This window comes from Otolemur garnettii, unplaced genomic scaffold, assembly GCF_000181295.1.
Source record: "Otolemur garnettii isolate 467f Iridium unplaced genomic scaffold, OtoGar3 scaffold00197, whole genome shotgun sequence".
In the NCBI taxonomy this organism is placed as follows: Eukaryota; Metazoa; Chordata; class Mammalia; order Primates; family Galagidae; genus Otolemur; species Otolemur garnettii.
In genome coordinates this window covers 409,605-434,618 of record NW_003852592.1, presented here as the reverse complement: position 1 = coordinate 434,618, position 25,014 = coordinate 409,605, and the positions used below count along the sequence as shown (strand labels likewise).

Below are 25,014 nucleotides of genomic sequence, written 5' to 3'. Positions count from 1 at the left end.
GGGGGATAGGTGGGTATCTGTGGTATTGGAGAGCGCACACAGAGGCAGTGTGGGGGATAGGTGGGTATCTGCGGCTTTCGTTGGAGAGAGCACACAGAGGCAGTGTGGAGAAGGAAGGACACATATCTAGCATCAAGCCTTGGAAATATGCCAGGCCCCTGGGGTGTGGAGGGACCTCACAGTTGCAGGGAAGGGGCCACTGGGTGAACAACTCCTCCCTTGGGAGACTGGCACCAGGAGACCAGCCTGAGGCTGCCAGCAACGGATGCTGCTGCCACCTTGTTAGACAGGGTTTGGATTTCAGGGACTCGAGAGGCTGGCTGGGTCCAGGCAGATGCCTTGATTACATCATTTTCCTTTCTTTTCTAAGAGATGGGAGTCTCAGGCTGAAGTGCACAGTCACAGCCCTGAACTCCTGAGCTCAAGCAATCCTCCTGCCTCAGCCTCCTGGGTAGCTGGGACTTACAGGTGCCACTATGCCCAGCTAATTTATTTACTTATTTATTTATAAAGATGGGGTCTTTTTATGTTGCCCAGGCTGGCCCGGAACTCCTAGCCTCAAGTAGTCCTCCCACCTCAGCCTCCCAAAGTGCTGGGATTCCAGGCATGAGCCAGAGCTACGTTATTGTGTCTAAATCTTTATGTCCATTTCCCCTTTGTCATTTCTGAGTTGTTAGGCAAGTTCTGTGTAAATATCCATCCTGGTCCTTGCTATGCAAAATTAAACAAAAAAACAGTGCATATAGACTGTCACAGAAGAGTTACAGGGATGCTGAGGCTCTGGAATCCAGCCTAGTGGGACCAGGAGACAACAGTGAGAAGTCTCCAGGGGAAGGTGGGTCTCTTTTTTGAGAGCAGGGGCCTCAAGTTCAGTGTCTCCTCTCCATGGGGGCAGGCTCCCTCCACAGCCAGCCTTAAAGGAGTTTTTTTTTGGAGACAGTCTCACTTTATCGCCCTCGGTAGAGTACCGTAGAGTCACAGCGGACAGCAATCTCCAACTCCTGGGCTTAAGCAATTCTCTTGCCTCAGCCTCCGGAGTAGCTGGGACTACAGGCACCCACCATAATGCCCAGCTATTTTTTTGTTGCAGTTTGGCCGGGGACAGGTTCAAACTCGCCACCCTCAGTATATGGGGCTAGTGCCCTGCCTGCTGAGCTACAGGCGCCGCCTAAGGTGCTGGTTTTGATTTTTTATAGGAGGCTTGTCTTTTCACACTCTACCCTCATTTGATTGTATGTTCCTCAAAGTGACCTACAGGTCTTTGTCTCTGTACCTGAAATGGCCAGCAGAGAGTTGGCACTCAGTCCATGTTAGTTTAAAAGATGACTGAATTGCAAGACACACTTTGGTTCCTCAAAGAGTTTACAATTCAGATATGATGATCAGATGCACCCACAAAAGCATGGCAGAGTGTCAAAAACACGGCAGGCTTACACGAAAGAGCTGTGAGAGGCTATTTTATCACAGAGGAGGGAGATGTTGCTTGCAACATGGGGGCATCAAGTTTTGGAATAGACTTCATGGAGGAGAAAACGTGTAGCTGGGCCTCTCAGACTGGAGAGAATTTCCACCAGTAGGATGAGTAAGTGCCAGGTGGGGAGTCATTGAAAACAGGCATTCCGTCTCTTCAGTGAGGCCGTGGCAAGGATTTCACACCTACAGAGGAGGAGTAAAGGCCACAGAGGGTGCAGGGCCCAATATAGAGTCCCACGGCTCTCTCACTGGGTAAGGTCTCCCTTGTCTCAGAGCAAAAATTAAAAAATACAAACAAAATATATAAATCATTCCCAGTGAACCCTGATAGCTGGGATTGCCTTTTTAGGGCAGAGAAATTTCTCAGCAGTGAGAGCTGTTAAACACTAGAGTAATTGGCCATGGCAGCTTTAAAAGCTCTTTTAGATTTTTATGCATAAAATAGACAGCACCGTCAGTGATTTCCTGTGGCCTTTCTTAAAATCACGGGACTGTACTATACAAGCTCCCAAATTCTGTCATTTGATCCAATTCAGCAAGTAGTTGAGTGTCAACCCTGTACATGACCCTGAGCATTGCTGTAACTGGATTTATTTGCACTTTACAGGTGCCTCTCTTTCAGGGATTCCCATCTTGACAGACAACACTTCCATCCAAATTGTTACCCAAATAAGAAATGTATGAACAGTCCTTGATTCCTCCTGCCTCCCTGCTACTCACATTCAATTAATCCCCATCCCCGTCATTGTAGTGCCAGTGTAACATCTCCAGAATCTGTCTGCATTTCCTGATTTGTACTGGCATCTCTCCTATGGCTTGCTGAATAGTCTAAATGACCTCTTAGCCCTCAAACTCAGCCTGCTCTGATCCATCCGTGGTCCTTCTGAAATGGAAATCTGAAAGCATGCCACTGTCTTGTTCTCATTTCTTCAATGGGCTGCAGGGCGTATAAGAGAGGTAGGAGGTGTGGATTCTGAGCCAGACTGCTTAGATCTTCCTGTGTCCTTGAATCACAGCTCTGCTGTTTGACCTTGGGCATGTCACCTAAGCAGTCCTTGCAGTCTTCTCATCTATGAAAAGGGGCTCATAATAGCAATTCATCTTAGAGGGGTTGGGAGGATCAAATGATTCTATATCTTCCTCCTTCTTGTCTATGTCTACAGACTCTCAAATTTGGAATGTGCCTGGACTCCGGTCTTCTCCATGTTCATTCTCTCATCCATCTCCATGCTTTAAACAACTATAAATAGGGCTGGGACTAGTAGCTCACACCTGTAATCCTAGCACTCTGGAAGGCTGAGGCAGGAGAATCCCTTGAGCTCCGGAGTTTGAGACCAGCTTGACCAAGAGCAAGACCCCAACTCCACTAAAAATAGAAAAATTAGGCCAATGTTGTGGCAGGAGCATGTAGTCCCAGGTACTCAGGAGGGTGAAGCAGGAGGATTGATTGAGTCCAAGAGTTTGAGGTTGCTGTGAGCTGGGCTGAAGCCATGGCACTCTAGTCTGGGCAACAGAGTGAGACTCTGTCTCAAAAAATAAATAGATCAATAACTAACCATAAACAGAAAACACCCAAATTTACATCTCCAGCTCAGACCTCTCCAGAATCCCAGACTCCTCCATCTAGCTGTCTTCTCAACATCTCCACTGGGACGTGACCAGAGCTGACACACATATTGAACTTAACATGTCCAGACTGAGCTCCTGATGTTCTCCTCTCAAACCTCCTCAACCCATAATCTTTCTAGTTCCAGATGATGGAACCGGCCTAGATGCTCAGATTCATCCCCCACTTCTCTCTTGTTCTCCCTCCCCACATCCCACCATCTGGAATTCCTGCAGGTTCCTCTCCCTCCTCCCTGCACAATCTGACCCTTCCTCACCTCCTTCATGTCCACAGCCCAGTTCAAGGTCATCTTACACCTGGGTTACTTCAGCACCCTCCTAAATGGCCTTCGTCTACCCTATCTCTTCTCAATCCAGTAGGCAGACAAATCACATCCTGTCACTCCTTCCTTCAAAGCCTTTCACAAGCACTACAAGCCAAAATCTTGAAAATCTCTTTCATGAATCTGTGTAGTCAGGGCTCACGGGATAATCTCATCTCCTGCTGTATCTTTTGCTCATTCTGCTCCAGTCACACCGTCATCCTCCCTGCTTTGGGACTTACCAGGCATGCTCTGGCCTGACAGCTTTGTGACACCTGTTCCCTTTACTAGAACTGGAGGAGACAGCTGTAACATCAGGAGTTGTAGCTAACTTCTTCACTTTCTTCAGGTCTTTGCTCTTTTTCTCTCTTCTCCATGAGGTTTGCTCTCCAATTCCATGGCTCTCCCCATCTTCCTCCTGTTGTTATTGTTGTTGCACTTACCACCTTGTAACACACTCCGTACAGAGGGTGCTGGAAAAACGCAGATATCTTTTGAGAAAGAAAAAAAAAAACCTGCATTAAAATTACAGTGCTCAGTATTTACAAATAACAATTGATGGATATAAGTCATGGTGAGCATCTCTCATAATTGCAGGAGCCAAATGTGACTTGAGTATTTCCTTCCTTAAAACACTACACATTCTTTGGTACCCTTTGCACTTTGCTTATGTATATTGGTTATTATCTGTCTTCCCCCACTAGAATAAAAGCTCCACCAGGGCAGAGATTTTTGCATTGTTTACTAGTGTTATGTAAACATTACCTTGCCAACTGACTAATACTCACCTTTTCTGTATCGCAGTGCCTCCAACCACACAAACTAAAAATAGTACCAAAGTTACGTGTGGAGGGAGACCTGCCCAGCCCCTTCATTTTCAGATCTGGGGGCTGAGATCCTGAAAGGGTTAGTGCCTTGTCCAGGGCCAAGCAGGTGTTGGCCCAGCTAGGGCCGGAGGGGCCTCTGGATGGGAAGCTGCAAGCTGGTTCCGTGCGCGTTACCCAAAGCACCAGCCAACAGGCAGGCGGTTCCTTTTCCCAAACGCTCTTAGGTGACTCTAAAGTGGGGTAGTTATTACCCTCAGGATTTACTGCCCACAATGTGCAGCTGAGACATCGCTCTCTGGAAATCACCCGTTGCCCCAACACCTGCCGAAATTATGCAAGCGGTGTAGCGGCCACCCTAGCCCTTTGTGACTGGACCACTGGGGTCAGAGTGGCCGCAGACCGCCCTCGGCCTCCGATCAGGGCTCGGGGCCCGCCGGGCTGGACCAACCAGTGATTACCGGAGCCTCAACAGGGCCAATTGGGGGCTCAAGCCAAAACCAGCTCAATCAGAAGGGAGGAGCGGTTCCTCTGGGACCAATCAGCGGCTTTCGGGCCTGAGTTGCGGACGCGAGGCCCCACGAGCGGCCAATCAGCGAGCGCGCGGCGATCGGAGCGCGCGCGGGGTGGTGGTGGGCGGGGCCTGTCCGCGGGACTGAGCGGCCGGCGCTGCGCAGAACGAGGCCGGGTGAGGCTGTTTGGTGACCCGGGCCCGGGGCGGGGTGGAGGCGGGGGCGCTCGGGGGCAGGGGCGTGAGCATTTGGGGCGGGGGTGCGGGATGCCGCCAGACGGGCCCTTGGAACTGCGCGGTTCTTTGGGGAGAGGTGGGGGACACAGCACGGGGTTCTAAGGGGTGGTCTGCGGAGAGAGGAGAGGATGGTGTTGCCCTGGCAATGCATGTGCGCGAACCTCCCGGGCCCGGGCGTCTCTGCGCTTTTCTCCCCCGACCTCCCCCCTCCACCGCCCCCGACGTGCGCGCACCTTAAATCCTCTGCTGCCCACCCGCGCGCGGTCGGTCTCCTTCATGGGGGCGGCCGGGCTGGCACAAGCGCAGAAGCGATCTGCTGGGCGTCTGCTGTCCCCCACCCTGCACAGCCTGTCTGCCCTCCCTCCAGCTGTCCTTCCTCCTGCACCCCTCCACCTGCGTGGAGATTAAGCTCACCCTGGAGCGCTTGGAACAGGCCTTTGCTGTGGCCAGTTCCCATCGGCTCCCATGGTACCATAAAGACATTGCCGCCTCAGGGCTTTGGGGTGTACCCCAGTTGGGGTTTGGGTTTTAAAAGCACCACAGAAGGGCCTTGTGCATAACCAGTGTTAAGGGACTGGGGTGTGAGTGGATGAATAAAGACCACAAGGGCATTTTTCCCCCATTCCATGGACCAGCTCTGTCCAACAGAACCAAAAAGCAAACCACACACTTAAGTGAATGTTTTCTAATCACCCCATTAAAATAATAAAACAGGTTAAATTAATTTTAATGTATTGGATTTAACCTCCTATAGCCAAAATATTACAACACGTAATCATATTATATAACCTCCTATAGCCAAAATGTTATTGCAACATATAATCAATATTAAGTTATTGGTTAAGATACTTGAAATTCTCTTTCTTTCATACACAGCCTTCCGAATCAGGTATTTTACACTTCCAGCATATCTGTGTTTCTCCAGCCACCTTTTAAGCGCTCACTGGCACCATTTGGCTGGGGAGTATTGCATTAAGACACACATTTGTTGTGGATGTGTGAGCCTTGGCGAAAACATGACATAAATTCAGTAGTCTTTGTGAGGAGGTACAGTGCAGCCCTTCAAAGATTCCAGGTCAGTCGAGAAAATAGACACCTGGATGTTAAGAAGTATTTTAAGTGGATATCACTCTGGCTCTAGTCAAGATAACTGGGAATATAATTGATTGACTGCCAAGTGAGATGGCCGATAATTATCCTTAGGAATTCAAGGGAGGGATCCTTCAGCCTCTGCAGTAGAGAAGACTTGAGCACTGGTCTTGAAAGATGGGTAAGTCTTGGGCTGCTGGAAAAGATGGGGAGGGTGCTTTGGTTGAGGGGAAGGAACTGAGTACAGCTTCTTGGTTTTTAGGGTCAGCAGCTGGCAGAGTCCGGAGGCGTTCAGAGTGAAAAGGCTTCCCTTCCTACCTGGCCGTCCGCATCATGATTCACAGTCTATTCCTGATCAACTCCTCTGGGGATATTTTCCTGGAGAAACACTGGAAAAGTGTGGTCAGCCGTTCTGTCTGTGATTACTTTTTTGAGGCACAAGAGAGAGCTACTGAGGCAGAAAATGTGCCTCCCGTCATCCCTACCCCTCACCACTACCTCTTAAGCGTTTACCGCCACAAGATCTTTTTTGTGGCTGTGATCCAGACGGAGGTCCCGCCTCTGTTCGTCATTGAGTTTCTTCACCGAGTGGTCGACACATTTCAGGTTCGTGAACGTGGGAAGGTTCATGTATGTAAACTGTAAGGTGTTTTCTTGGTCCTGTTTCTCTTGTATTCAGCCTCAGCTGAGAAACTTTTTAAAAAATCACAATTGCGATATTGCTCACTACTTCTCCCGTTGGATCAGATTCCCATTTATATTTATTGAATTGGCTGCATCCAAAATGACATATTAAATACTTTTGGCACTGTTGAGTGTGAAAACCATCTTATTATGTTAATAGATCCAGTCCTACTTTTTGCTTACAAATTACAGGAGTTTAGGTTGTTTTTGTATACTGGACTGGATGCTAACTTGTTATTTGCTAAAGTGCTTTGAGTCGTGTCAAAAAGTGATGTGTGTAAAATTTTATAAAAGAAATAGGAAAAGCCAAGTAATACTTCACCGGTCCCTGATAGGGACAGTTAGTGAAGCCGTACCTCGTCTTGTATTTGGGGTGGTTATCCACAGCGTAGGAGGGCCAGCGATGAGCTTTTCATTGCAAACATAAGATTGAGAAATCTCATGTACCCATGAGAATCTAAGTGACACAGTTTACGAGATACAGTTTTCATTTTGAGGGGTTATTTTTTGGAAATAGATGTGAAGATCTCAGGGGACTGGGGTATGGGAGCTGTGAGTTATACTAGAATGTGAACATCATTTATAACACAGGATATTAGACTGCCCAGACTCTGGATTTAGGCAAGGAAATCTTCTTCCTAACAGAATCACTCAGCTGCTAACTCTTGTGGTGGTTTGCATAACCGCAATGATAAATGAGAAGCCAGGGTCCTGTGCTTTAGCTTCTGTCATGTGAGGTCTGGAATTCGTTACATGAATACAGGGATTGTGGAATTGGAAGAGAGAATGAGGACCCAGACACTATGATGAAAATGAAGAAGCAAGTTAGAGTCATGACTGCATCACGTGTGGAGAGCAGCTCTCATTCCCAAGAGAATTAAAATATGTTTTATAAGTTTTTCCCTACAAACACTCTCTGATCATAGTTCTCGTGAGTGATAGTACTCCTTTGCACAGGGAAGCCCAGCGTTACAAGTCCCAGTGGGCACCAGCGACCACCTCAACCCGATCTTGTTAGTGGTGCAGAATGTGGTACTTCATCTGAGTACCAACCCCGCTGGTGAAAGTCCACAGCTGGTCTGTACAGCCGTACAGTGATAGGATAGGAAGGAAAGTCGTTTGATCTGGTTGGAACCACGGAGGAGTCCAGGAAAGCAGACCACAGTGTGGGACTTCAGAGCTCGCCATTTTGAAGTGCTTGTTAGAAGTAAAGGACAGACCCGATCTTAATGTCTAATTTTATGTCATATCCTCTGGCAGCATTTCCTCCCCCCAGGGCTAGATTACGGCAGATGAGTTCAGCAGGAGCTACTGTGCCCTGCCCATTTTTTTCCTTTTTTTTAAAAAAAAATCCTCATTTCTTAGGATATTTTAGGAATACATTACTGACTCCTTGGTAATGGGTATTGGAATCTCTCTGATAATGGATATCTGATGTAATTTAGACCATATCTAGGAGAGTCCATTCAATTTTGGATGGCAGTGAAATAGAAAGATAGTCAGATGATCTGGAAACCATACCATATCATGAACAGTGGCAGGATCTCGGGGGTTTGGCCCTGAGAAGAATAAAACTTGAAGTGGGAGCTTGTAGTTGTCCTCACATAATGGCATGGGTGTTATTTAAACTGTTCTGTAAGGCAGCGCTAGGAGGGAAATTTCAGTTTAGCAAAAGAAAGAACTTTGTAATAATCAGAGCTATAGATGAATACAATCGGCTTTCTCCAAAGGGGTAAATTTCCCTTCATTGGATAAGTTTTCAGAGGTCTTATGAAAGACATAACTGGCATTGCCAGAGGGGTGCATTGAATGACCACAGACAGTTCTTTCTGAATCATTATCATGGGTTCCATTTTACACAGGGCTTCGTAGTTTGCAAAGCCCTTTCACACACATTGCCATGCGTAGTTCTCACATCCTGCGCCTCCGGTGGTGGTATCTTGATACCCTTAGAGAAATCAAGACCCAAGTTAGTTAACATCGCTTACCCTGGCAAGTGACAAGTAAGACTATAATCCAGGACTTCTAGTTTGAAATCTGGTGCTTTTTCTACAGTCCAGATAATTTAGTCTCTGAATTCAGCCTTTTTAATAAAAAGACTAAGAGTTCTTAGAGCCCTAGCATCTTAGGGATGATCAGAAGAGATTGAGGATGTGCTAGTTCATCCCCCTCATTTCATCTTTTCCCCCTCTCAACTCTTATTCAGAACTAAGAAATAGCACAGTAGGCCAGACGCAGTGACTCGTGGCTGCAATCCCAGCACTTGAGGAGGTCGAGGTGGGAGGATCCCTTGAGCATAGATGAGTAAGACCAGCCTGGGCGATGTAGAGACCTCCTCTACATCCCTCCTGAGAGGGAAGGAGTACAACATGGTTACGATTTTCAAGTACAGCTCTGTGTCTTATCTGCTGTTACTTTGCATAACTTACTCATATGTATGTTAAAGATTTGGGTTTGTGTTCGGTATATTTTACCATATTCAGGAAGTTTACCCAAAGAGGTTAATTGACTCCCTCTAGTTTATAGAAGAAGCAAGTGAAGGCATTAGTTCCATAAGCTGGCTGTCTGGGAGGACTGTGAGCGTGCCGCAGCCCTCGTTATGGACAAGGACCCCGGGACCCTGCACACAGCTGGACAGACCAGATCTTTACTGTCTAGGAGCATTTTTGTTACAGCCTGAGTGATAAAGGTGTCTGTCGTCAGGATTATTTTGGAGTGTGTTCAGAGCCAGTGATCAAAGACAACGTGGTCGTGGTTTATGAGGTATTGGAAGAGATGCTGGACAACGGATTTCCCTTGGCTACTGAGTCGAACATCCTGAAAGAGCTGATAAAGCCGCCCACCATCCTCCGCACGGTTGTCAACACCATCACAGGTACGGCGAGGGGGTGGGGGGACGCCCACAGGGAGCTGCTGCCGTCCCCGGGGGGGCTGCGTCTGCTGGTGCGCGCCGTGTTGAGTGTTTGTCTGTGGGGGCCTCAGTGTCCAGTGCCTTAATCTCTGAGTACAACCTGAAATCGTATTTTTGTTACATAGAAAATAGGCTGACTTTAATGACAAAATGAAGTGTTCTCCTTTTTGTTTATTTATTATTATTATTATTATTTTTAGAGACAGTCTTACTTTATCGCCCTCGGTAAGTGCCGTAGCATCACAGCTCACAGCAACCTCCAACTCCTGGGCTTAGGCGATTCTCTTGCCTCAGCCTCCCGAGTAGCTGGGACCACAGGCACCTGCCACAACACCTGCCTATTTTTTTGTTTGCAGTTCGGCTAGGGCTGGATTCGAACCCACCACCCTCAGTATATGGGGCTGGCGCCCTACCCACTGAGTCACAGGCACCGCCCAAGTGTTCTCCTTTAAAAATATTTTTTTCTCATTATGGAAGGAGTGTGACTATTGTAGAAGCTTTGGAAATACAGAGAAGCACGATGAGGGATGTGAACATCACTTTTCACCCCACCACACTGTTAACACGATGCTTTATGTATCTCCCATCTTTTCTAGAGGAATGAATGAAGGATGGATAGATGGAGAGATTTTAAAACAACTCTTACATGTCTTTAGGCTTTCATCAGTGTTTTATGAGCATTATCTTATTATATTCTTCTTAATCATTATTAATGACTTCATGGTTTTCTTCCGTGTGGAATGGACCCTATGATATTTACTTAATCTCTGTTTATGTTTCCGAATTTTTTTGTCCTTTTAAACAGCAAGGGATTGGCGTGGCGCCCGTAGCTCAGTGCCCGCCACATATACCAGGGCTGGTGGGTTTGAACCCGGCCGGGGCCAGCCAAACAGCAATGACAACTACAACCAAAAAATAGCTGGGCATTGTGGTGGGCCTGGTAGTCCCAGCTACTTGGGAGGCTGAGGCAAGAGAATTGCTTAAGCCCAAGAGTTTGATGTTGTGAGCTGTGACGCCACAGCACTCTACCGAGGGTGCCATAATGAGACTCTGTCTCAAAAAATGGAATAGAATAGAATAGAATAAAAAAATAAGGGATTGACATCTTGGGTGACTTTTTTTCAGAACTAGAAATGCCAGTGCTGTGTCAGGGGGTCTGCATTTTAGGGCATTGGGCCAGGTTTCTCTCCAGAAGAGTTACACCAATAGATCCTCTCAGCAGCAACTTCTGTGCACTGGAGCCAACTCTATTATTACTGATTTTCTAGAAACTCTGGCGATTTGGTGGTTTGTAGAAACCTTGTTATTTTGACACACCCATTTTTGATGATTAAGGACATTAAACCTGTTTCCAGGGTTTCTTTCTCTACTGCAGTTTGCCATTCCCTGTCTATTTTTTCATCATTTTTAAGTTGAAATGTTTTTCTTTTTTCACATTGATTTAAAAGAATTTCTTTCATTTAAGTCAGTGTTTTTCAGCCTTTTTTATCTTGTGGCCCACTTGAACCTGCCATTAAACTTCTGTAGCACACTTATGTTGATCCCCCCAAAAAAGATAGAAAAATATATATATACTTTGCTTGAACCTCTTTGAAAATAATTTAATTAATGATCTTTAAAACTTCACAATTGTCACGGCACACTGGTTGAAAATCCCTGATTCACGGTACGTTGGACATAAGCGTGGCAGTTTGTGGAGGTCTTTGTGTGTTCTGGTCTTAAGAACTTCAGCCAAGCGGTACTCAACCTGTGTGAAGTTTTAATAATTTAAAAATATGATCTTGGAGAGCGGGTGCAGTAAAGTCTAAAATCTTTACACTCACCCCTGTAATCCCAGCACTGGGAGGCTAAGGCAGGCGGATCACCTGAGCTCAGGACTTCGAGACCAACCTGAGCTAGAGCAAAACCCTGTCTCTAAAAATAGCAGACATTTTGTCAGGTACCTGTAGTCCCAGCTACTCAGGAGGCTGAGGCAAGAGAATCGCTTTGAGCCCAAGAGTTTGAGGTTGCTGTGAGCTGTGATGCCATGGCACTGTACCGGGGATGACAAGTGAGACTTTGTCTCAAAATAAATAAATGAATATATATATATACATACATATATAATATTAGTGCAGTATTGGAAAAACATAGGAAGTCCAGAAGCAGAGTCTTGCTTTATAGGCACTTGGCCTGGATAGATGAGGTCATCTGTCAAATCAGTGGACCAAGAACCAGTTGTTAAATATAACGTATTGGATAGTTAGCCTTGCTATGGGAAGAAAATTAAGTTCCTCCACTTCATAAAGCACATAAAGTGAGTTCCATCTAGATTAAGGAGTTAAACAGAAACTTTATGATTATTAGAAGGAAACATAGGAGGATTTTGATCTTGGAAAAGGGAACATGATCTTTTCTCGAAAGTGCATTTTCTTCTAGTTCTTTTATGTTTTTATTTTTGGATTTTATATTTTAGTCCATTTGAAACTTGTTAGGGGTAAAGCTCTATGTTTATTTCCCCAGAGTTAACAGTTTTCTTAGCACCATTTATTAAATAATTTAGTCTTTGTCCCTATTTTAAAGGGATAGTTTTTTCGCAGCCAAGCCAGGAAAAAAAAAATGATAGTTGATCTTGTAACGTCACGACTGTCATTATGGGTTCTTGGTCTGTTTTTAGACTTTACTGCCTTCACATAATACTGCTTTGATTATTCTGGCTTGATGGTATTTTTTAGTACATAGAACCTCTTGTGAAGAAAACAAATTTGGTGGGTTTTTCGATATTCTGAGCTCATTTTAAGCCTTTACGGCTTTGTTGGTGCCTGATCATTTATGAATACTGTGAAGTTAGTTAAGGCTCTATTTCATTCAGTTTAATCTAGAAAAGGTATCTAAAGGACCACTTTTGAAAACTTGAAATATTTTTTAAAATGGTGAACATATGCACGTTTAGTGTTTCTTTTTTTTTTTAGATTTTAAAAAATCCAGCAATGGAAGGAGGAGGTAGAATTTATACTATACTTTGCAATATTTTATTATTTCAGTATAAAACGTTTGAATTAAAAATATTTTTTTGGATGCCCATGGAGGGAAATACAAAGAAAAGAAGCTGATCTACAACTCGTATGGACAGGGAGGCATCAACTTCCTATTCTTTTCCTAAATTTCAGAATTGGCATCAGACAGACCGTATTGATGCATACATTTTAATTTTAATACCTATTGTAAAGGTACTTAAGAACCTCCCTCAAACTGGAATGCTGTCTTTACCCCATGAAGATTTTATATCAATATGTAGATTACCAACCCCGCTGAAAGCCAATACATTATTTAAGTTGCAAGCTATTGTGGAATTTGAGATACTAAGTTCAGGTTACTTTCAAAACCAAAATATGGTGTCTGTTTCTCAGGTGACTTTTTAAAACCTTGATTCTGCTGGAGGAGGCAGATGAGATGGCGACAGGAGTCTTTAAAATAGATGAGGTTATTCCATTCCTGTACGGAGGTTGTGGAAACTCATCTCCTGTTTGAAAAAAGACTCTTCAGTTGAGTCCATGACTAGTGGGAACACAGAAACTTACAGAGAAATGTTCTCTGGTTATTATGATAAAATTGTCATTAACAATCATATTGTCCCAGGAAGCACCAACGTGGGTGACCAGCTTCCCACTGGACAGCTGTCTGTGGTGCCTTGGCGACGGACTGGGGTGAAATACACCAACAATGAGGCCTATTTTGATGTGATCGAAGAGATCGATGCCATTATTGATAAGTCGGGTAGGTGCTTTTAATTTGTTCTCAAAATTATGAAAAATAAAGGCCCCTTTCACATAATGCTTGCTGGAATCAGAATTATCCTCCACTCAAGAGCATTCATGTTAGTGCCGACTTGGTGTCGGGAACTTTAGCAAGTCCTGGGGAGGGACGTCGATATGATGATGGAGACCAGAGTTTGCCTCACAGTTTTTTAGATATTACCCTCTTGAATAAAAAAGAGAAGTAACAAACTAATCTCATTGATTAGATTTCATTTTTTTTTGAGGACAGAGTCTCACTTTGTCACCCTGGGTAGAGTGCTGTGGCATTATAACTCACAGCAACCTCAAACTCTTGGGCTCAAGAGATCCTATTTCCTCAGCCTCCTAAGTAGTGGGGACTACAGGTGCCTGCCACAATGCCCAGCTTTTTTTTTTTTTTTTAAAGACGGGACTTTCACTCAGGCTGGACTCAAACTCATGGGCTCAAGCAGTCCACCTGCCTCGGCCTCCTGTAGTGCTAGGATTACAGGTGTGAGCCACCACGCCCAGCCATTTTAGAGTATTTGACTCCCAATTCTGATGACAGAACTAGAGTTGTAATTACTAAATTTAAGAGAGCCTTTTTTTCTATCCTGAATTAGGTATACATGACTAGAAGTCCTAGAGCTTAGGAACTTGTAGAAACCCAGCATGGGGGCAGCACACACCTGTAGTCCCAGCTACTCAGGAGGCTGAAGCAGGAGGATCACTGGAGCCCAGAGTTGAAGGTTACAGTGAGGTACGATTGCACTGTGCCCCCAGCCTGGGCACATCGCAAATCCCATCTCTAATATGGACTTACTCATTCAGCAAATGTTTACCGAAAACTCAAGTTATAGCACCGTGCTGGATATTGGGCATCTGATGATGAATGAGATACAGTCTGAGCCCCAGAAAGCTCAAGGTCTAGTGAGGGGAAGAGAAAGGTCCAGAGGTGGACGCCGAGAGCTACCCGCCCTGTCCTGAGTGGAGAGTACAGAAGGGAGAGTATATCTGCTTCATCACTAGGGCGGATGGAAATATGACTGCATGGCTTTGGGAGCAAATATGGACAAACACTCTAAAATGAGTAAAATGTTGTCAGGAAATAAAGTAGGTAAGTGTAACAGGATTGAGAGGCATAAGAGATAAGCAAGTGGTGAGGCTTTAAAACTAAGCAGGTGGGGGAGCTTTCCATGCCACCCCAGACTGGAAATAACCCAAGCGTCCAAGTGTCCACAGCAGTAGGAAGGCAGAATAAATTTGGATGTGGTTGTACAGCAGGATCCTCCACAGTCAGGAGCAAGTGGACTACGGGTGTCCCCAGCAAGGTGAAGGAATCTTGCAACCTTGAGCCATAAAGTCAGATTCCTGAGATTACAAGCAACGTTATGTGCCCATGAAGGTTGAAAACAGGTGCGGTTTAATCCAAGGTGGTCCAAGTCAGAATTTGGGGGATGCAGATGAGTTGAGATGGACAAGAGGGAGCGAACTGGGGTGCTGACAAGGCCCCACGAGTGCTGCGGGTGGTGCTTGCATAGACGTGTGCGTGTTTAACAGTTCACCTCGCTGTACAGTGAAGAGGCTTGTATTTTACCGTTTAACCTCAGTGGACAAGTTAAAAAGGAAAGAAAGAAAATTGATAGATTATGAAGGGTCTTGCGTCCCATTTTAACGGGGCCATCAGGAGGGACCAAAGCGTTCTAAGTTGGGGAGTAACTGATTAAGTCTGTAGTCGGGGCAGCGCTGCCCAACCTTTTTGGCACCAGGGGCTGGTTTCATGGGAGACAGTTCTTCCACAGAGTGGGGCAGAGGGATGGTTTCAGGATGATTCAGACATGTTACCTTTACTTTACTGTGCACTGTCTTCTATTATTATTACATTGTAACATATAATGAAATAGTTATAAAACTCACATAATGCACCTGCAGCTCACTTGTCGCTTCCTGGCTAATTGGGTGTTGATGAGTCTGCAAGCAGCGTCTTTGTCCTGGTCTCTGTGCAGGCAGACCTCTCCGCCCTTGATTATCTGTATCTGAGCCTCTCTCCACCTCAGGTCCCCAGGGTTAGATCCCCATAAGGAGGACAGCCTAGACCCAGCGCGTGCAGTTCACAGCGGGATTGGTGCTCCTGTGAGAATCTAATGTAGCTGCTGATCTGACAGGAGGCGGAGCTCAGGGGGTGAGAGTCGTCCCAGTGGACAGTCCCTCAGGCAGGAGTTGGGCTGAACAAGGGAGCAGGAAATTATCTGCCATCCAACACCAAAGGCTGGAGCTAGTTGAAATGACTCGGGGGCGCGTGCAGGTGAGAAGTTCAGGACTGTGGAGAAGCGTTTAGGGATGTGCAGAGAAGGGGAAACTGCAGACGGCCCTGAGGAGGACGCACTGGGCAGGAGGAAGTGGGAACGGGCTCAGTAATGCTCTGCTCATACGCTGCAGAGGGGTCGTGCTGGACAGAGATCAGGAGTGTCCCTCTGATGTAGCAGCAGAGCTCGTGGGTGCCCTTAGGGAGAGCAGTGCTGATAGGAAGTTTTCCGAACGTCTAAGAGGTGATGCCCTGTTCAATTCTGATAGTAGACTGGAAACTCCTGCAGGCTGATAACTGATCACTCGCCTTTCAGTCCCATGGCTTCCTCCTAGTGTTTCGTACTTGATATGCAGGTGATAAATGTCTGGAAGGGCAGGGACATGGGTGTATAAACAAATTGGACGGTGGTGCACGGAAGGAGGGGCGGGAGGGAGGGCCAGCGGGAGCAGTGAGGTGGGGGCAGAGGACCCGTCGGTGACCTCTGCCGTCCCCTTGCCTCTTGTCCTGCCTCAGGCTCCACAGTCACCGCCGAGATCCAGGGTGTCATCGATGCCTGTGTCAAGCTGACCGGGATGCCAGACCTCACGCTTTCCTTCATGGTAAATCCTGGGCCAGAGATGGAGTTCTGGGGGTGAGACGGGGGTGAGAGTGGAACAGAACAAGGAGGAACAACGGGGACAGCTACCAAGCTTGTGTCGGGCTTAAACTTCCTAGACGTAGCTGTAGAATTCCTCTGTGTGTGCTTTTTAGTAAAAACAGCATCTAAATCACGTTCATGAAAGGATACGGTGTTAACCCCTGCTTCTTGCTCTTCCATGCCGGTCGCTGCAGAACCCCAGGCTGCTGGACGATGTCAGCTTCCACCCGTGTGTCCGCTTCAAGCGCTGGGAGTCCGAGCGTATCCTGTCCTTCATCCCCCCCGACGGCAACTTCCGCCTGCTGTCCTACCACGTCAGCGCGCAGAAGTAAGTGGAATCCCTGTCTGCGTGGAGACCGTATCTGTAGTGATTCGGAACTCAGGCTCTAGAGTTACCTGGTACAAGTTCCAGCTTCTACCGTTACTAACTGGGCCACTTTGGCTCAGGGGCTTGACCTCTCTGGTGCTGTTTTTCCATCCGAGAGTTGAAAATCATAAAAGTACCTTGTTACAAGGGTTGCCTGAGAGAATCTAATTAGCGCTGAACATAAATAAGTGCTCATTAATTTGCTGTCGTTTTTGTTATAGGTGCCGTGTCTAAACAAGAACATTCTCTTCTCAAATTCAAATCTGAGCATACCTGTATTAATACCCTGACCCAAAAGAAGCATTATGTTATGCTTTGAAAAAGCATAAAATGCCATGATTTTTTGGTCTTGAACATTCTCATTCATTTCGGGGCAAAGGCCTTAGAAACAGTATTGTGTAGCAGAGCTGTGTAGACAGGGGAGAGCCAGGAGACCTCAGAGTCACCAGCAGCCCCCTGTGTGATTTGGGATAAATCATTTAGGAAAATGTCTGAGTCAAAATATCCGCGGTTAAAGCATAAAGCATCTGGAATCCGACTTCCTGGACTGGAACCGCATCCTCAGTACCTCCCTGACTTGTCCTCATCCTTTAGAAAGAGGATAATGTGTCTGCAGAGATTAGGATCCACTTCGCACTTCTGAGGTGGCACCTGCTGTCCTGCTGCTTCCTTCTACGCGGGTTGAATGAGAGAAGGGTTAAACCGCTAGAAGGCGATCGATCGATCGATCGGCTTGGTGACTGGCACAGGGGAGTGCTCCGTAGATGGAGGGGACAGTCACTGCTCGGGATTCCTCTGTGACTTCTTGGAGTCGTTTTCCTCTTCCGTCACCTCACGGCTGCCTCCCCCGCCTCCGAGGGTTTTTGCGAGGACCAGATGAGGTCAGAGGAAATCACGCCCGAGAAGTTAGGAAAGGCCCCTGAGGTGCAGACGGTGACTTGTCACATGTCACACGTGCGGTGGCTCTTGGTTCCAGCTTGCTGTGCCTTTCTAGACTTGTATGTTCTTTGATTCTGTTTATGTCACTCAGAGTCAGTAGAAGGGTCAGTTTATGTAACCGGCAGTATCTTGGCGGATCGCTAAGGAAAAATTAGATTGCTGAGGGGGTTTGTCTGTTCTTGTTAAGATGAAGAGTAAGGACAGAGGTAAAGCAGAAGCTGCCAGCGGGGCAGAAACAGCACCACGTGAAAGGAGGCCATGTTGCCATTTTCCCCGGGCGTTAATGAAATGGGCTTTTCCTCTCTCTCTCTTCCAGTCTGGTTGCAATTCCCGTGTATGTCAAACACAGCATCAGTTTCCGGGACAGCAGTTCCCTGGGACGCTTTGAGATTACCGTGGGCCCCAAGCAGACCATGGGGAAGGCCATCGAGGGCGTGACAGTCGCCAGCCAGATGCCCAGAGGCGTCCTGAACATGAGCCTCACCCCGTCTCAGGGGACACACACATTTGATCCAGTCACAAAGGTGAGGGGCGGGCAGGACGTGGTGAGTGGCCAGTGAGCCACTGGTGTTACAGGGAAGCAACTCCGCAGGGCGCTCGCCGTGGGGGGCTGACCAGAGGGACTTAGTTTTCTCCTTTGAGGTAACTTAGGGTGACAAGGTGCCTTCTCTACTGAGAAACACCCGTTATGGGATGGCAGCTTATCATCTTGTGAACAGATACCTGGGGTGAGAGCTCAACCACTTGAAATGAATAAAAATTCACGGTAACGGATTTTCTATTCGAATGACCACTTCTCCGTCTTATGTTCTTTGAAGATGCTGTCTTGGGATGTAGGAAAAATAAATCCCCAAAAGCTACCAAGTTTGAAGGGGACCATGAGTCTTCAGGCTGGAGCTTCCAAACCTGATGAAAACCCCACGATTAATCTGCAGTTTAAGATCCAGCAGCTGGCCATTTCCGGTGAGTGACCAGAGCTCACGTGGCTTTGAGGGGACTAGAAGTGGCTTTGCCCTGTCAGGCACAGAGGTCAGAAAGGCTCCCTGTTCACAAGCAGGTTTCACTGCCTGATCGTAATCCTCTGTAAAACCTTTTCCACACGTTTATGGGGAGACTTTATAGTCCCTACTTTGAAATTGGCGCAAGTGACCTGAATAAAAGTGTCAGGACAAAAATGAGAAGGGGAACAATATCAGTAGAAAGAAGTGAGCACGGCCCAGGGTGGGGTGGTCTCGGGATGGTTCAGCTGGGGCTGCCGAGGGTTTCCGTGCGAGAATGTACATCCTCAGGTGTAACCCAAAAGAACAGTTCCTATGCCTTTCTCCCAGTGCCAGACGACTTCTGCGTCTGCCTCTCTTGTCACTGTGGAACCATGGGGCCCGTCCAGCTCTGCTCCCTGTCATCTGCCCACCCCACGGTGGCAGGACACTGCCGCGGAGCTGGTGCTCCTGGGCCAGGCACCCTGTCAAGCTCTTCTCATGTGTTTTCTTTCTTTCTTTCTTTCTTTTTAATTAAATCATAGCTGTGTTCATGCGTTTTCTTATTCGACCCTTAGAACAGCCCTGTTAGGTAGAAAGAGGGTTTTAGCTTTCTATGAAGTTCCCATTTGTCTTTACTTATCCAATTTAAGTTATAATTCATTTCATTTGTAAGCTCTTCATCTTAACCACTTAGTAAACTACAAAGCTCTATACAATATAAAAGACGTGTGCTTCATTCGGTGAGAAAACGTAAGAACATTCATTGATTAATTCATTACTTTTCATTTATTTAGAATTTATTATTTGTGTATCTTGTTAATAATTCACTAATTTAGTCCAATTAACTCGAGAGGACCACGCCGTGCTCCTGTTTCTCCTTATCTTTGTTTTAAGTCTGCACGTCCCTCTCTGCACATCCACGTCAGGGGCAAGTCTTCTCATAGGAAGGCTTTTTGGGTGGAGCCATTTTTTTGCTGTGTTTGTCCCGAGAATGGAGAATCTGCCAGCTCTGAATAAATGCTCCCGTGTCACCGTGATCTCTGTGATTGGAATGAATGGGAACAGTTCTGCTGCCTGCTTCTTTTAAATAATGCATCTCCTGGCTTGGCGCCTATAGCTCAACCGGCTAAGGCGCCAGCCACATACACCTAAGGTGGTGGGTTTGAATCCCCAGCCCAGACCTGCCAAACAACAATGACGGCTGCAGCCAAAAAATAGCCGGGCGTTGTGGCGGGTGCCTGTGGTCCCAGCTACTTGGGAGGCGAAGGCAGGAGACTCGCTTGAGCCCAGGAGTTGGAGGTTGCTGTGAGCTGTAATGCCAGGGCACTCTACCCAGGGGGACAGCTTGAGGCTCTGTCTCAAAAAAAAAAAAAAAAATAAAATAATGCATCTCCTTTTTCTTCCCTCCCCTCCAGGCCTCAAAGTGAATCGTCTGGATATGTATGGAGAAAAGTACAAGCCTTTCAAGGGTATAAAATACATGACCAAAGCTGGGAGATTCCAAGTGCGAACTTGAAAGGAGAGTTCTTCAGAGGGACAGTCATGAACGCTTCCTTACTTGATTAAGAGTAAAAAATATCAGCCTGTCCCCTAGGTCAGTCCCTTCCTGGACCTGCCCGCTCCCTTTTTTCCTCAGCGTTTGGTGCCACGGAACTGATCAGGGGAGGAAGGGGTCACCAGTGAGAACTGGACGGAACCAAAACCCGGTCAGCACAGCTCAGTTCTCAAGGAAGAGCGTGGGTGGAGGGCGGCAGTGCTTGGTACCAGATTTAACTATTTTTAACACAGTTACCATAGAAAAACACAAGATTTGTTGCTTGTGGGCTTTAATTATCTAAAGCCACTAAAAGACTTAATTGTTGATTTTTTTTTTCCTAAGGTAGAAAGATTAGAAGGCAGAAAGATAGGGAGAAAAAAATGAGCGTTAGAAAAAGGCTGTCTGAAGATCTGATCTGCGAGGGATGAGGGGGAGATTTAGAGGAGTTGGGAAGAGATGCTGACAGGGGACCGGCGAGAAAAGCCATTAGACGCTACACCAGGGAGAGTCTGAACAATGAATGGAGTTGGTTTCTTTCAGATCCCTCTGCTCTTCTATAAAAAGCATTTACACTTGTAGAAATGAGTCGGAGACTCAAATTCACGTCCACTATTGACGTGGAAACCACAGCTGAGTCAGGTTTTCCCTGAAGACTGCGACGGTATCTGCCCAGTTTCCAGATAACTGACTGTTGCTGCCCTTAGCACTGGGTCTCTCGTCTTCAGTGAAAGGTGACCTGCCTTCTTCCCATGCTGGTGGCCTAAAATGCCTCTTTCCCTCACCCAAAACAAAAAACAGTTCTACTCACTTTAGGGAATTCACCGGCCTTTTTCCTATACCTGACTCTTCCTGAAAAGTAGGAGAGTTTGAGAAAAGCCAATCCCATAACCCCCAGTGCAGCCGGATTTTGTGTGTCTTAGTTGTAGAGTCGAGGTGGCTCACTTGCTTCCGGGGAAGGTGGGTCTCAGCTCTCAGTGCTGGGTCCTCAACCAGCCTGATGGAAACTCTTATCAGTTGCCCTAAGTGAATAGAAGGCTTACCTTTGAGGCTGTGGTAGGTGCTCGGAGCTGCTTGGTAGTGTTAATTCCTTAGTCTTTCATACTCTATCATGTATTTATTTGTTTTTTGAGACAGAGTCTTGCTCTGTCGCCTGGACTGGAGTGCAGTGGCGTCATCATAGCTCACAGCAACCTCAGAGTCTTGGGCTCAAGCAATCCTCTTGCCTCGGCCTCCCAAGTAGCTGGGACCATAGCCATGCAGCACCACAGCTGGCTGATTTTTCTATTTTGGGTAAAAACAGGGTCTCGGGATGTGGCGGAGGATGGTCTTCGACTCTTGGCCTCAGGCGATCCTCTGGCCTTGGCCTCTCAAAGTGCTAGGACTACAAGTATGATGCCTGGCCCTGTGTGTTTATTAACAGTAGATATCTACCAGCCCCTTTTTAAGACAAAAGAAATCCTTTCTATCTTTGAATAAAATTAATGTCGTACGAAGGTGGCTATGTTGGTCATGGGTGTAAATAAGCCGATTTAAGACACAAGGCAACTGGAGGGATACCTCAGGCTTTCCCGGGGGCAACTTCAATTCTAGTTCAGTGTGTTATTACTATTTAAATATTATATAAAAGAGTTTTTTAATTGTAGCTTAGGGGATGACATTGTGTTCTGCTTCATGCATGGAGAAAAAGGAAGACCTGTACTATCCAAAGCTCACAAGTTTTCTCTAGAGCCCTGTTTACAAAAAATGTGTGTGAATGTTTTGCTCCTTTTCTCTGCCTACTTTGTGGACTAGTCTCTGTTGCAGAGTAACGTTGCTTTGTGATTTCTCTGTGGGACAGGCTGCTGTGTACACCCAGATGCGCTTGCCACCCCTCACCCAGAACTAGTCCTGGGCTGCCGTGGTCAGGAAGCGTCTCTGCTGTGCCTTCCCTTGAACTTGGAATCACTTCTCCCAAAGTTTCCCAGGTCACAGGGAACAACTGATCTTGATTTCTGAATATTTTGGAGTTTATAAGTATAGCTGTTTTATTTCTTCTGGGGAAGCTCATCCTATTTCAGGGGAAGTTCCTGAGAATAATTAAGATGTTTATAGAGTCGGGGACCTGCAGATGTAAGCGTATGAGGAGCCTACCCGTCACGTTGGATGTACAGCAGACCTTGCTGCCACCACCCTGCAGCAGGGGGGGTCAGCCTCAGCAGGGCGGGGGTCTCCAGCAGGCTGCTCAGTTCCGTGTGTGTTGAACATCTGCAGAAGTGGCCTCTCTGTCTACACTGTAATAAAGTGAGTTTTACCTGCCCTCTGTGTCCTGAGTGCTGTTTCTATCGCTGACCTAATGCAGGGCCATGAGTGCCTCACAGGAGGTCGGGGAGGAGCTGGCCTCAGGAGGGTCGATCTTAATGCCTTGATCCCCTTCAGCCAGCGTAGAGTTTGGGTCTGTAGTCACTCGGGAAGAGGGGTGTTGCTATGAACATCATTTTTAAGGTTGTAAGAACTAAGGTCCAGTTCCTTTAAATTACTTTTCCCTGGGGTGTAAAAGACAAAACCATTAAAGTTGCGGGTGTCTGTTCTAGTACTGTCCCCATTGTCTTCACCTGCTTCTCAGTTGATTAGGGATGAAATGAGGCTTTAAGGTACTAGACATCTTTACTGTAATGGAGGTTTCTTGGAAAATAAGGCATTGGGAGTCAGGCCAGGGAGACCCCATCATTCCAGTGTCTGCAGTAGACGCTCACGAAGGCTTCTGTTTGTCATCGGCATTTCCTGTAGGTGCTTCATCCTGCCTTAGCCAGCGTGCCCTGCGTGGCCTGTGCGTGCAGAGTGCCCTGCCGTGGCCCTGGTGTGGTTCGCTGCGTGTCTGCAAGGTTGCTGTGTATCTGTCCTTTCCTCTGTGGCCAGTAGGTGGCGACCCTGTGCCATCTATCAGTTTCTCTCTTTTTTTTTTTTTTTTTTTGGAGACAGCCTCACTGTCACTCTGGGTAGAATGCAGTGGCGTCATAGCTCATGACAACCTCAAACTCCTGGGTTCAAGAGATCCTCCTGCCTCAGACTCCTGAGTAACTGGGACTATAGGTGCCACCAAAACACCCAACTAATTTTTCTATTTTTAACTTAACTTCTAGCTCCTAAGGACTGGGGATTGTGTGTGGGGGTCTTTGGCTTTTGAAGTTAAAGGGAAAATAAAAAGTGTAATTAATAAAGTCACACACTCTGGGAAGCAGCAGCCCCACCCGGAGCTCAGGGTCCTCACCCATTAAGATGAACTGCAAAGTGACTTGGGAATCTCTGCTGTTCTGCGGGGCTGTTGGCATCTGTTTTATTAAACAGCTGGGGACGATGAGGAAATCACATTCACCCCCGCCATCCTCCACGAGCTCCAGGCGTGTTAGCCTGGATTTCCTGACCCGTCCCACCGTCCAGGGGAGGGACCTGCTGCTCCTCAGCAGGGTTTCACGATAAATCCAGCGAACTCTACCCTCGCCCTCAGGGGCCTCTTCTGAGAGTCATGGTTTCCAGGACTCCACCAAGGACTGGTGGGTCCTCCACTGGAGGACACTTCACTAGCCTGCCTTCTGCCTGGGGCGGGAGCCTGAGCACTGTGGTTATCACTGGTCAATGATGTCTTCCTGAAATGGCTGAGATACACAGCTGTGCGCAATAAGATACACAGCTGTGCTTGTAAGCAAACAGCCTGAAGTCAAGAAATCTGTGGTTTAAATCTACATGACTTGTATTTATTTCATTGATATGGGGACGTGAGCATTTTAGGGACATCTCCTTCTCCCCAGGTCAAGCTCTTGGGCTTTAGAGTATCTATGGGTGAGTTTAAACTATTTTTCTTGCAAGAACCTCTCAATTGAGGAGTTCTGACAACCCTTCAAGAAACAGAGACAACTTGACCGTGTTCCCCTCGCAAAGTGTCAGCACACGCCCCGCAGTGGCATTGCGGCGTCCTCAGGTTATTCTTGGAACTAGGGCATCGGTGATGATAGAGCTGGCAGGCAGCAGGCAGGAATAGGGGCTGCATCTCACAAGTAGAAAGAAAGGAGCTCAGAGAAGCGGGGAGCAACGTTAGGTAACACACTCATGCAGACCGGTCTGGGGCTTAATCTGACAAGCAGCAAAGTGAGACAGCGAGGGAGACGCACGGCCCAGTACTCAGCACCAGCGTCTAGTGAGAGCCGAAGTTTGGGACGTGGCTGTCAGCAAGGTCAAGCTAGCTCTTCCTTGCTGTCTGGGGAGCCTCCCCACATGTCTGCTCCCTTCCAGTCCCACTCAGGTAGTTTTTCTAAGGCGTTCCTGAGCAAGAATTTGAGGGGCTCCTGTTGCCTACAGAACCCCATCCAAACTCAGCGTGACTCTCAAAGCCTAGTGGCCTGAGTCCGGCGCACCCCTCTCCGCCAGGCTCACTCTGCTCACACTCCCTTGGCCTCTGGGTACTGGTGTGCAGAGACCTAGCTCTTTGTCTCCGGATCGCCTTCCCTGCATCCGTCCATGGTGCAAATCTCAGCCCGTTTGTGAAAGTGCTCCCTGATCCAACGTTTTCCTCAAGATCCCCGCCCTCCTGACCCCTGACTTCCACTGAGAATCCCTGCCACTGTGTGGCCATCTCCATCCACCTTATTTATCGTCCTGCCAAACCAAGCCTTGCTCCCCGCGCCACCTTTTTGCTGCCCATGCCGTGTATGAATTATTGCACGTACCTAAGTGAATGAAATACTTCAGATAATTTTAAAAAGTGAACATAGGGCAGCACCTGTGGCTCAAAGGAGTAAGGTGCCGGCTCCATATACCGGAGGTGGTGGGTTCAAACCCGGCCCCAGCCAAAAATTGTAAA

At 47.1% G+C, this 25,014-nt stretch overlaps 1 protein-coding gene across 2 annotated transcripts; it reads left to right on the top strand.

Moving 5' to 3' along the window:
- The first annotated feature begins 6,183 nt into the window (after positions 1-6,183).
- AP3M2 (adaptor related protein complex 3 mu 2 subunit) lies at positions 6,184-20,159 on the top strand. 2 transcript variants are annotated; one of them, XM_003801073.2, is made up of 9 exons: positions 6,184-6,247; positions 6,334-6,668; positions 9,450-9,621; positions 13,276-13,413; positions 16,234-16,319; positions 16,552-16,685; positions 17,980-18,187; positions 18,482-18,626; positions 20,059-20,159. In XM_003801073.2, exons 2-9 carry the CDS (start codon positions 6,396-6,398, stop codon positions 20,157-20,159), a joined length of 1,257 nt encoding a protein of 418 aa, XP_003801121.1. In that variant the 5' UTR covers positions 6,184-6,247; positions 6,334-6,395. The 2 variants fall into 2 exon arrangements, with proteins under 2 accessions (XP_003801121.1, XP_023363438.1); XM_023507670.1 differs by lacking the exon at positions 6,184-6,247 and having other exon boundaries at positions 6,396-6,668; positions 9,450-9,463; positions 13,280-13,413.
- Positions 20,160-25,014: the final 4,855 nt, after the last annotated feature.